The sequence below is a fragment of the Hyperoodon ampullatus genome, assembly GCF_949752795.1.
Source record: "Hyperoodon ampullatus genome assembly, chromosome: 12".
NCBI lineage: Eukaryota > Metazoa > Chordata > Mammalia > Artiodactyla > Ziphiidae > Hyperoodon > Hyperoodon ampullatus.
Window position 1 is genome coordinate 85,955,518 of NC_136925.1, and position 13,506 is coordinate 85,969,023.

At 37.6% G+C, this 13,506-nt stretch overlaps 1 protein-coding gene across 1 annotated transcript in view; it reads right to left on the reverse strand.

Moving 5' to 3' along the window:
* The window catches only part of PDE10A (phosphodiesterase 10A), a gene marked incomplete at both ends in the record, with an annotated part of 588,101 nt that overhangs the window by 3,915 nt on the left and 570,680 nt on the right, over window positions 1–13,506 (reverse strand). Inside the window, 2 exons of the mRNA XM_079716917.1 lie at window positions 1,015–1,095; window positions 4,158–4,269. Of these exons, the coding sequence (XP_079573043.1) occupies window positions 1,015–1,095; window positions 4,158–4,269 (193 nt within the window). The remainder of the gene's footprint in view (window positions 1–1,014; window positions 1,096–4,157; window positions 4,270–13,506) is intronic.

Sequence of the window (13,506 nt, forward strand, 5' to 3'; positions counted from 1 at the left end):
ACTTTTACAATGTGACATGAAAAGCAGGCACAAGACAGGAAAGAATAATCACTGTGATTACCTATACGGGAAAGTTCCACAAACAATGTTAAAATAAAACTAAACTGCAAAGTCCACCTGCAACATGCATGGTAGGCATGTCAGTATACAGTCAGCAGAGAAGGAAAGTGAGCCTCCTGCTAGAAGAACTGGTTAAGGATATGAACAAGTAAACTGCTCCCCAGAGCAATGATGGTGAGAAAATCATGCCACTTCTTGCTGGGCTGTGCCCTCCAAGAGCTGTGGACAAGCTTAAACTTTTGTATTAAGAGTTAATAACTTAACTTTAAATAACTAAGTAGGAAAATTTGAGAACTTATCCAAAACCTTCATCTTGTGAATTTTCTAAAATGTTTTCTAAACTGAATTTTATATTATATTTATTTGTCCACAACTAACATCCTTATTATGATGTTAGAAGATTGAGAGTTTAAAAAGACCATAATAAAAGGAATATATCACACCACACACGCACACATGCAAAACTAACAAGGCACAAGAGCTCTCGAAACATCAAAAATTAACATAAATTATGTAGTAAGACCTGAAAAGAGAATAATTAGTGCCAGTTTATGGTAAGACAAAACTCAAAATGTACTAAAATATATGCATTAGTTGTTAGGAAAAGTGGACCTAATCAAAATCTATAATGTTATTCTCCAAAAAATATCTTTGTTGATGACAAAATATTTTCTGCTTGCTAAAAATATCAACAATTCAAATGCATCCATCCCCTCTATTTCAAGTAAGAAAAGAAAGCCTGCAATTGACTGCAATTTCATCCTTAGATGACAAGGCTAGCTGTGAATCCTTTAAGTCCAACTAGGATTTCCCATTCATGGTCTTACTATCCTCCAAGTCTGTCTAAATGGAGATTTCAGGTGGTTCCAGGTCCTATAAGACTGCATATGCTTTTTATTCATATCTGCTGTTATAGCCACTGTAAACGATTGGACTTTACAACACAATTCATACCTGGCCTTGTGGGACTTCGTCCTTCTTGTCTCTATCCATCATGGGAATAGGCTGTATTCCCAGCTTCTTCATTTCATCACCCTGGGAGAAACAGGGGAAAACAAGGCTCTCTCAATTTAATAAACTGTTATAAAACTTTGGTATTAATGAGTTGTTCCCTTTTTTCATTAATTTTCTTCAAAATGAATAATGTTGCTGCTTAATGACCCAAACAAATGTCAGAATAAAAAAAATGTAATGTATTATTGCAGGTTTTTATCCTGATATTCCTCTCCTGAACTGAATTACCAGAAACCTAGCCATCTCTTCTGGTTTCATTGTGTAGAAGTTAGTGAAAGTTAGTTAGAAATAAGAGGAGATAAATGTGTGAGGAGGAACACGAGAACAAAATGTGCAATAACCTCAAGGTCTTTATCTCACTTCTTCAGATGATTTTTCACATGCAAAGCACCGGGTGAAGCTAGGCTTTAAAGAGGAATATTGATACATCATTAATAAACAATAGTCTACTAAAACATGTCAGTAAAGATACAGTATAACTGGCTAGACATCAGCATAAAGGTTAAAAATTATAGATGTTTATTAAAGATGTATGGTATCGCAGGCTCTGGTCTAGGCAACTTGTATTATTATTTCACTTAATCTTCATGAAATACTATGAGTTAGATATTATTATCCCCGTTTTATAGATTTTAAAAATTATCTTACTGTTTTTATTTATTTTTTAAGGTTAAAGATTGTTAAAATTTTTACTGAATACCTCACACTCTTCCCTCACATTTCTTAATTATTTTATTATTTTATTTTAATTATGCTTGTTTTCAGAAATCCAAAGCACAGAACAACTAAAACCACCCTGAATTTGCTAAGATAAGGTCTAGAGACAACTTACTATAACCCTTGTTAAGAATGTTTGTGTACAGGATGAAGACACTTGCTTTGACTACTTAAAGTCACTTGAAGTATAGAGTTTGCTCTGGTGTTGTTGCTTTAAATATGAACAGCAGTAGTTCTCAAGCTTTTTTTTTCTTTTCTGTCCTCAGTGAATGAAAATAACTAGGCCCCTTGCTCAAGGATGTCACAAGCCCAACATACAAAAAGATTTAAAATAAGCAGTGATTTGAATATGTACCCGAATAAGGATTGATGCTGGCGAGGAAAACAATGGGACACCATGGACCGTGTGTGCAGGAGCACAGGGGTGTCTGGGGCTCAGTGGGGAGGGGCTGCAGGGGTGAGGGAGGGAGCCCCAGGCAGATGAAACTGCACAGCACGGTCAGGGACCCAGAGGACACAGGGGTTGAAAGGTGGGAGAGCCTGGAGAGGCAGAGGGCTTGCTGCATCAAGCGCGTGATTTTCATCTTTGTCATGTCAGCGTGGAGAGATGGAAGATGGGAGGTGTGGTACTGACATAAACAGAATTAAAGTCGTCCTGAACCTGCAAGTGTGGTCACCGAAGCACAGAGATGAGTCAGAGAACTGGCCTGAGGGCTCAGTCTCAGTACTAAGGCAAGGATTTCATCTCAAGCAACATGACACCAGAGACTATACTCTTAATCACTGTTACACTGATTTTAAAAGATAAAGGCAAGGAACCCAGTTAGATGTTGCAGTAACCCAGGCGGAATCTGGTGAAGCTCTGAAGAAGTGGGAGAGAGTGCGGGGCCGAGGTGAGAAGCGTGGACTTCATGAACGATCAACTGTCAAGACTGGGTGATTACATTTCTGTTTCCACCCCCGGACTACGAGCTCCCTGCAGACGTCATTTATGAGCATTCGGGCAGCTAATCGCTCCCTGTGGGCTGTTAAACCAATGGGCAATAGAAAGGAAAAAGTCTACACGTCTCTCACATTTCGATTCGTATTCTAGAATCCAAATATAATTGTTATGGTATGAAGTATGTCATAGTTAAATAAATAAAAGTATTTGCAAAACAATAAGCTAGCTTCAGACAAGTTTTCTTATGTGGTATTTATAGAATTAATTCTAGGTTACTACTTTTAGACACACATGCAAATTAAGTTGACTGTGATAATAAAGTCAAACATTACAGCTCAGACATGTACATCTAAAAACAATCTTCCTGAGTCTGACAGTAACTAGATTTTGACACACACACAATAAAATAAAGAAAAAAAAACATGCAAGAGGATGCCTACACAATGTATGCGTTGTGTATTTCAGAAATAACACCATGAGTATATTCAACTCAATGCCCGTGGTCCTCACCCCAAAAAAATTCTTCGGCTTTACAATTATAAGACAGATCAACATTATAGACTATTTCTACTAATTGTTAGCTGAATGATTTACTGTTTTTTACTTTTTACATCCACTCTTCTACATGCATGAGATTTATGGTTTGAACCATCAACTACCGAACTTTTTGTCCTCCAAATTTACTTTTACTTCTTCAGAACAAATGAGGTGCACAAACACTTTACAGTTTTTTTTCCATAATCTTTGAATATGCAGGAATCTAAGTATTTGTGGATTCATTTGAATAAGAGAATTATATTCTACTTATTCATGGCAAATCAAGGAGTAAACACATGTTTCTGATAATTTGGATAATCAGTCTAGAAAACGTATTCATGAAAGTAATTCACATGGTTGTTTCACATGTCAGGAATTCATGGATTAACATCCCACATATTCTACAGAACTCATAATTTGCAGCTGAATTGACCATTTGGTATATTTACATAATCTCAGTTTCTACGGTACAACGTGATTATTCTCTCGAATTTCTAGCTGCAGGCACATAAAGCCCGTGATATTGTGGGTCCCTCTTAGTACGTTTTCCAGTGGCTGACATAAAGGAGATGGCCTAATACAGTTTATTGGATGGATGACAAAAGATTGGCTATTAAATAAGGAAAACTCTTGCACTACTGTTCAGGGAATCAGTTCCTGAAATATTTCAGTGGAGATCAGAGAATTTACACACATATTCAAGTCAGATGTAACAGAATGACTGTTCTTACTTCATACCTGTATAAATGCTAAACAATAGTTTTTTTAAGTAACTAGCAACATGAGCAACTAAGATAGTTACTAAATTATCCTTATATTTAATTTCTTCCCAATTGTTTCTCATTTCTTGATACTATCTATGTTCATATAAAAATCAAGGACATACCTCAGCCCAGAATTCTGCGTATATATCGTTTGCTGTCAATTTTGTTACTGGCCACAGCTTTGTCACAGAACAAAGATCACAGGCAGTCATCATCAAACCAATGACACGGTCTCTAGAACACAATAATATAAAACTGGTCACTGCAACATTTGAAAATTTATAAGAACAACTGGAAAGACTTCTGTATCTTCAGGAGTGAGTGAGGCCTAAAGTAGGCATCACTTCATGGTGGGGGAACGATAGCGTTAGAGAGCAGATACAACTAACAGGCAAAAAAATAAAGAATTAAAGAACAGTGTAGCTTTAATTGTAAGAACAGCAGTCACTTCTGTCCCTAGTTCCACGAAGAGTATATCCTGTGTTCCTGCTGTCTGGTTGTTACTGTTGAAATAAAATATTATGTGGGCACGGCCCTGATACCATCTAAATCCCCTGCTATATTTTACTGCCACAAACCAGATTTTGATTTTCATGGAATTTTGGAAATTTAGAGTGAGAAGAAACCTTGAAGAAAAAAGTCCCAATCCTTTCATTTTATATAGGGAAAATCTGAGGTGCAAATAAATGAAATGATGTCTTCAAGGTATAACTGGCTTAAGACAAGGCCAGAGTAGATGTAGATTTCCAGAATTCTCTCCCATCTCTCCACCTGCAGAGAAATGTGATGTCTCCAAACACTTTACAAGCTCCAACTTCCCAACTGAAAGGAGTTTCCTTTTCAATTGCTTTGCACTCACAACTATGTGTTCTAGGTCTGATTTTTTATTCTAAATATGGTTTGGTTTAATATTTCCTCTTGGAGAAAGATAAAAATTGCTTAAAAGAATTCAAACAGACATAGCCCCTATAATTTTAATGCATCTGGTCTAGTGACATGCAGTTACCCTAAATGAAGTCTACACTTACTGGTGGCACTAAGTACTAGTTATTAAGAGCTTTTAATGTTACTGACGTTAACTTTTACAAAGCAAATTACATAATAATAAAAGGCAAATTATTGAGAAAGACACAAAACCACATAACAAGTGAGAAGGTGTCATAATTCCAGCTCCTACCTAAATTCTAATGTGTCTGAGGACTCCACTGCTGCTCAAGGCCACCTTATTTCCTGGAGGTGCACAGACAATCCCCATCTGTGGGCACAGTACTCCCTGGGTCCTGAGCCTGCCCGCCACGCCCAAAGCATATTAAGAGCATCTGTCGGTCGTGTGGGCAGAGTCTCAGATTTAGTGGTGTTCCCTAAAGCAGGTTCCTTTGATGCCAATCATTCGTAAGGTTCTTTCATTTTCCATCAGCCAATTTCGTTTAGCCCATTAGCCTAATTAAATGGTATCTTCCACAACTTTACTTTTCATTAAGGACACATGTCAAAAGGGTATCATGTCTCTAACAGGGAATCCTAAATAACTTTAAAAACGTCCATGAGACTTACATGTACCCATCCTGTGACACCAAAACAGATGCCACGTGAAGATGCAAATCCTTTAAAATGATCAGGAAACCCCATGGTTTCTTGATGAGGTAGTTTCCTAAGCACTTTGTGGTTTAAAAGAAGAATATTTATTTCTGGATTTGGGCTTCTAAAGCAACAAGTATATTATCTGTTTGCTCAGCAGATAAATTCATTTAAACAGAAATAGAACATGAGAAAAAATTATTATTTTGTTAACAAATAATTATTTCATAAGATAGAAATAATTCAATTTTATTCAATCTACATTCACACAAAAAATCAGTATTTATTTCTTTTGGCTAAATATTGTAATAAGCTTTATCTCAAAAAAGATTTCTTATCTCATAAATCTATGAAAAAAATGTTAATAGAACTGGGCGCTGGAAAGCATGTGGAGCCAGCTTTCTCACTGGATATGATTCCATAGGTAGCATTGCTACTACTAGGGTTGAAAAGCTTATAACCTAGTTATCCTTTAGATTTCACTATCAAAACTACTTAGACAAAACAATTTAAGAGTATTTTACTGTGAACCAAACAAGTAAAAAATAAGACAGATAAGAAAATTTGTACTAAATGCCTTTAGTAAATAAAAATTACTCATTTTTGACTCTCCATGACAAATCAGCTAGATGGTCATGGTTTTCCAGAAATAGTAACCTGAACTGGAATTGTTTTATTTCTTTCTCTGACTGGAATATAGACCTAATGGTATAGAGACCTAATTTGTAATGCATTCCAATAACCAACTGTGAAAGGGATGGAGTTTATGCCAACTGTGCTCTTGGTATGATCTTGCACAGCCTCCTGACTAAGAGCACTGCAGTAAGAGCACAACACAATGCCTCTATCACAGATAGTTTCTACGGGGGTAATTTCTGGGGGGACTGACTACATTCATTTATTCCAAAAAGTCTTGAATGCCTGTATGTATCAGGCACGGCGAAAATAACAAACGAAATACGCACTGCTCTTGTAGAACTAATGTTCCAATGGGGAGAAGTAGAAAATAAGGTAAAGATTTTCACACAACAAGTCTATACAAAAAATATTTTAGGGGACTTCCCTGGTGGTGCAGGGAAGATAAGACTCCACGCTCCCAATGCAGGGGGCCCGGGTGTGATCCCTGGTCAGGGAACTAGATTCCACATGCATGTCATAACTAAGAGTTCACATGCCACAACTAAGGAGCCCATGTGCCACAACTAAGGCACCCACGTGCCGCAACTAAGGCCCAGTGCACACAGACAAATAAATAAATAAATATTTTAAGAGAGGCAAAAATATGAAGATGACAGAGAGAGTCCAGCAGAGACGGCAGTGTGCGTACAAGTCCTAACATGGGAATAGGTGAGGTGTGCTGGAGGAACAGCGAGAAAGCCAGTCTGGCAGAAACGCAGGAGCGAGGAGGGCCCAGGCCGCTGCTAAGTCTCCAGACAAGACAGGACCAAGTCTGACGGTGAGATGCCGGCAGCTGTGAGTAGAAGAGCGACATGACACACTTTTAAAGAGATCCCTCAGCTCTGCCCAGAGGAGGATGAACTGTAGCATTGTAGGGGGACGGAGGTTTCTGAGAGGCCGTTTAGGAGAACACACGGCAGTCCAGATGTGCGAGGACGGCAGCTTGAATTAAGGTGACAGTAGTGGAGACAAAGAAAGTAGGAGGGTTCTAGTCGTTAGAGGCAGTGCCAAGTTGAAATAGGTTAACATCCACAGGAGTTACAATAAGAGACATCTCTCTCCCTGTCTTTCCCTCCTCCCTTCTCCCCACCCCCCAGCATCATCCAGACCGGCTAGAGCAACTTAAAACACAGGACCTGTCACAGGTGAGCAGAGGTTCTGACCTGAAAGCGAGCGCCTCTTGCCAGTGCATACGTCTGCCTTCCCAGGGCTAGCCTATTTTAAAATTCTCTTCCCACATCCCACAATCACAGAATCACAGAACTTTACAAAAGGGAGAGAAAAGAAACCACACAGCCTGCAGGATCTCAGGTGAGTTACTGGTGGCCAAAAAGGAAGCCCCAGCTCTCCCCCACTGCCCCTCATCCCATGCCACAGACTCTGTAAAGTTAGTTAGCCGAGGATACGATGTCCTATTGCAAAAGAAGTAGAACCACGCAGATGAAACATATAAGCCACTTTATAAAAGATTTCAGGTAGCACTGTGAAGAAAAACAAAGAATGAATTCTCATATGATTATTATTACAATTTCTCACTTGTGTGAATAACTAGAATTCAAAAAGACTGAAAGGCTGGCTGGATTTCCACAGTGAGCTGGAAATGTAATACTCAGGACCTCTGATTCTCTACCCTCACTGTTTACTAGGCTCTGACCTCATTGCAACCTCCCACATACCAACTAAGTCTTTAAATGGGAGAGAAATTTAGAAATATAGCCCAGTTGTAAAACACAGTAACTTTAATACCTACTTCACTACAAGGTTATATCAGCCAGGATCCTGACGTGAAACAGATGACACACCCAGGAGAATTGGAGGATTGACTGAAGGGACTATTCACATGGCCTGGAGGAAAACCAAGGAATAGTAAGGCACCGAGGGCCAGTGTTAGTAGGCAGGTTCCCACCCAGGGCCTGGAGGGATGAAGGACAGCTAGCAAGGGCCTGAGGTGTTGCCCCCAGAAGCGCTGTTAAACCGGGGACCCACAGGGAAGAAGCAAGGGGAACGAACACACCAACTCTTCTCTCCTCCTGCCCTCTGATCTCTTGTCAACGTCACCCGTGGCTGAATCCAGATGAAAGCTGGAGGGAGGGCAAGGGAGCTGAGTGACTTGCCCCTGGGGATCAAAGTGGAAGACAAGCTTAGTGGATCTGGGGGCCAAATGGAGGTCGCCCAACACATGGGAGTAGCCCAGAAGGGGAGCTAAAAAGCTGTTGTTCACACGGAAAAGTACATTTGAAATTTGAACCATTTAAATATTAAATTGCACAGAAATAGAAAAATGAATTTAAAGCCAACATTTCTACTAATCTAAGAAAATCTATGCCATTAGGTTTTGGGGACCCAGCACAAGATTGTCACCAAAACAACAGAAAGAAAAGAAAAGAAATGGACATCCTGCTTATCTTAGAGTGTGCATATAGAAAGAGCTTCTATTAGGAGGTGTCTTAATTGTAACTGTTATAGGAAGTCAGTAAAGTGGCGCCAAGTGGTTAAATAAAAAGCAAGTGCTTGGGGGTATACGAGTGGATGTTTTCCTTAGAAACTGTCATCTAGCCTTATTTTAATCCCTTTGTTTTATTTTAAAATTAGGTCATACATAGCATGTGAAAAGAGACTAGGTTAAATCCGTTTTCCCTTAAATTATCATTTTAATGATTTTTTTTCTTGTTTTAAAACTTATCTTCAAGGAATTTTAAATCAGTGTACTGAGTAACTTAAATCATGTCTATAAAAACTACTGTACTTCTCTCATAATATGACCTATTTTGGTTAATTTATTAGATATTAAACTGGACTAAGGATGCTGTAGATTCTGAGAATATTATTTGAATAGGTGCAGAACCAAAATCATAGATAAGATTTTAGAATCTTACTGTTTCCAAAGACACAAATAATAACCTTTAATATAAACATCAGCATGATATCATGATGATCTCACTCAATAAACTTTAAGTTCTCAATTCTTATTTTTGTGGAACCCTGTGTTGCTTTTTGAAAAACACCATTAAGAAGAGGGAAAACGAAATTATATGTCAATGCAGAATCAGTCTTGAGCAAAGGTGTCTCACAGAGGGATTTGCTGTTATTAAAAACATATTCTAACTTAAAATTTCTTTGCCTAACAGAATCCTTGTGTTAGTCCCAGAGTTGATGACTCTGACCTCCTAACATGGGCAACTCTGTATTACTTTAAATCAAGTGAAGACATCAGTGATTTCATGCTAGAAAGTAGTTTCCCTACATTTCAAGTTCTTCGGCTGAAACATAAAACACACACCTAGCAGAACGAGGCCCTCGTACATTTACTACTGCAGGTAAAGACAGATCACTGGTGTCACGTTGACAAAATGCTACAGGAAACTGCATTATGGTCTAAGAATAAAGGAAACCACACAAACGAAGTACAGAGCAGTAGCCGTGTGAAAGTGTACATCTTTTCTAGCTCTGTTTCTGAATTGTTTAAAGAATTGGTCAAGTGTTTAACGTACCCTTTCTTTGACGTGCACCTAAATCTAAATTAAGGAAAGACTTCGGAGGAATGGTGGCAAAGGAATGTCTTTGAAGGGTACAAATATTCCCTGAGATTAAGAGAATAAACATTTTCATTCATATATTTCCGAAAGCTTTTAAGGATAAAATTCTGCACTTAGTTGATTTTTAAAATACATGTTTGAGGAAGGCAATTCCAACATGAAGTACATGGAAATAAAAATTATAAAAGCTACTACTAACTCATATATTTGTCATTTAACATTTAAAAGGATACTTTAACTTAATTTCATAACTTAAAAAACATTTGATCTTTCATAATGTTTGCTAAAGTGGTCCTTAGGCAAGACTATATGTTTTCCTCCATTAAGAAAGATGCTGTAATTCAAGAATAGTTCTCTGATTTCCATGGATGTTCTGTTCAGTTTTTGTCCAAAGGGGACAATGATCACTAGTTGTTTCAGGGAAAAACTAAGCTACCCTTTGCCGACCCTAGCTTTGAGTCCAGAGCTGGTTTCCAAATGTGACATTCATTTTCGTTGTGGTTAACTGTGGTTTAACTGTGGTTAGGGAAAGAGTATCGAAGTACATTTTCAGTGAAGGAATGAATTAGTTTACAATTTCTGTTTCTCTTTTTGGTGTACTTTATTTCTCCTCCTCTCCATCTTTTATGTCACTCGCAAGTCCCCTTTTATAAATTAGATTTAAACTGATCTAATAATTCATTTCTGGGGTCCTAAAATCACTTGGCAGGCTCTGTTATTTAAAAAGTTTAAAGAACATACTCATTACTAAATGTGAGATATTTGTAAACATAAAACTGTATGTATGTCTAATATAAAAGTGAGTCACTCATCTGATTTTGAAAGACACATGGCAATGACTTTCATACATATCTAGTCTCTGGTTGATTCATTTTCAAAATAAAGAATAAGAAAATTACCTAATATTTTCAAGCACAGTTGTGGCTACAATGTCAAGTTCATATAAGACATAATAGTCAATGTTAAGGGCATGTCAAGTTAAGCTGGAGAGGGATAAATTAGGAGTTTGGGGTTAACATATATACACTACTATATATAAAACAACCAGCAAGGACTTACTGTATAGCACAGGGAGCTATACTCAATATAATACTCTGTAATAACCTATATGGGAAAAGAATCTGAAAAAGAGTGGATATGTGTATATGTCTAACTGAATCGCTTTGCAGTACCCCTGAAACTAGCACAACATTGTAAATCAACTATACTCCAATATAAAATAAAAATTAAATTTAAAAAAAGACATAATAGTAAATGTCAAGGGCAGGTGACAAGGACCAGAAGTAAGGACGAAAGGTAGGGAAGAAGTGTCAGAATATTAGGACTACCAGCAATGATGAAGAGATTACGTGACATTCAGCTCCAGACCGAGAGGAACAAAGACTGAGAGAGCCATAAAATGAGAGAATGATCTGGGTAAAGTCCAGCTGACCCAAGAGTAAGAGACCAATAAGAGGCCAACATGCCAAGGACGACGGAGCAGAAAAACACAAAGAGCCTGGTTTCCTGAAAGCATCACTGGGCAGCTAAACTTAAGCCAGCAACTACCTGTCTTCAGACTCTTTACAATAGGATAAAAATAAAACCCTATATTTTGAGACACTAGTCATTAGGATTTATCTTTTGTAAACTAAACGCTTTCCTAACTGATAGAACACTTAATGCACATGCGGCTGTCTGGCTTCATTCAGAATACACTATATGTTTTGATATAAAATGATTATCTGTCATGTTCTAGAGAATACTTGTGAAAAAAAAAACCCAGAGAGTTGAGATATCTGACATGATACTGTCCTTTTTTAGAAAGGACTGGATGCCAGGAAGGGCAGATTTCCAGCTTCATCAGTACATGTAAAATATTCGCAAATTACCGGGACACAAAATGCCACTGAAGATATAATAAGAATATAAGATCACATTATGAAACCTACACTCTTCATTTTTTGTCATTTTGGATTATTTGTTTGCTTGACAAATACTGAACCCTCCTACGTGCTCAGCAGCATCACAGTTACCCGTAGCTCTGGGCCCAACAAGTGGACAAAAGCCTGGAATGTAATTACTTCCATCACATGACATTCTGTCTTCTGATTATGCTCAATGGGGCATTATACCATTATAATTTATGTCTAAGACAAGAGAGTTTTGAGAGTGAAAGTGAGCACTAATTTTAATTATATCAGGACAACAGGTATTAACTGAGAATGATCCAGACCAACTAGGGAGTGTGGTCACCCTGATTTTAAAACAAAAATATCACAAAATAAATAAAGATAATATCAGTACTTTGAGAATTGTTATGAAAATATTAATCTTAAATATTAATTTTTTACCAAATAATTGGTAGGGAAGAAAAAATATCCATCTAAACATTTTTAGGCTTAACATGGATATGCACATGTAACTAAATAAAATGCTCTTGTAAGTACTATGTTAATCTCTCTGCTTATGGTTTAGAAATACAGTGATTCTTAATTTAAATAAAGGCTGCACTTCTCTAGATATTAGGTTACTTCACTCTTGGCCAAAGTCTGCCACTGATGTCCTCAGACGAATGGTAGCATCTTTTGTGTTTTAGTATTAATTCCAGGTATAAAGGGAGAGGCCATGTTTGCCATTTATTAACTATCTATTGGAGCAATTACAATTACTATCTCTAACAATCATCTTCTAAGAAATATAATCATATATTTAACTACAAAAAATTTGAATACCAGATAAATAATTTATTAAATGTATAAAACAAATTAAACTAAATTGGATATTCACATAAGAGGAGAAAAACATTAGTGGGCTGAAGTAAATGATTGCACCAGAAACTGCTGCTGGAACAGAGTCCCAAAAGAGAACAAGAATTCACAATCAAAGGAGGATACCACACTGTTAAGCAAAGATAAACAGTAAAATAACAGAATAAACTGTATTCAAAAGTATATTTCCAGCTTATAGACTGCACATTAACTAATAGATAGAAAACAGCTTTGGAGAAGCATCTTTTTTAAACCATCTGACGAGAACCCCCGGCTACCGTGAATGTGGACCAGCCAGACCTGGAGACACCTGTCCCGTGAATGCGTCAGCAGAGTCAGGAAAGAGAGCCCTTGCCATGTTTCTTTCGAGCAGAAATTGCTAGAGCAAGAAAACAAGGAGCTAGATGTAAAAACTAGCCTAATTTGGAGACGATATTGAGCTCCACTCAATGGAGCTATTTCTGCAAACTGCAGCTCTCACTGGAGAAACAGCTGTCAAGTTATAGATGATGCCGTGTACAGAACATTTGGAGCGAACCTGTGTCTATGACAGAGGTGGTGGAATATATACCCTAGTCACAGGGGAAATGATGTCTGTGTTAACTCAAGTGTAGTAAAGGTTCTAGAAAATAGAAAGGAGAAGAGAAACATTTCTCACAGCAAGGGCAGCCCTGAGCCTTTGTAAAATCACCCTGTGGCTGAACTCCATGTCTACCATTTCCTAGGACAACGCAGAATGGCTCAAATTATGCAATTTCTTACATACATCATTATGGAATCCTCACAAGAAAATCTATGAAAGACCAACAAAGCCGTGTCAAATGCATGAATACTGAATTCACTAATAATACTAAAATAGATTAAAAGCTGGTTCAGTACCATGCAGAATTCTGTGAACGGCTTCTATGAGCTCATCAACCCCTAATCAC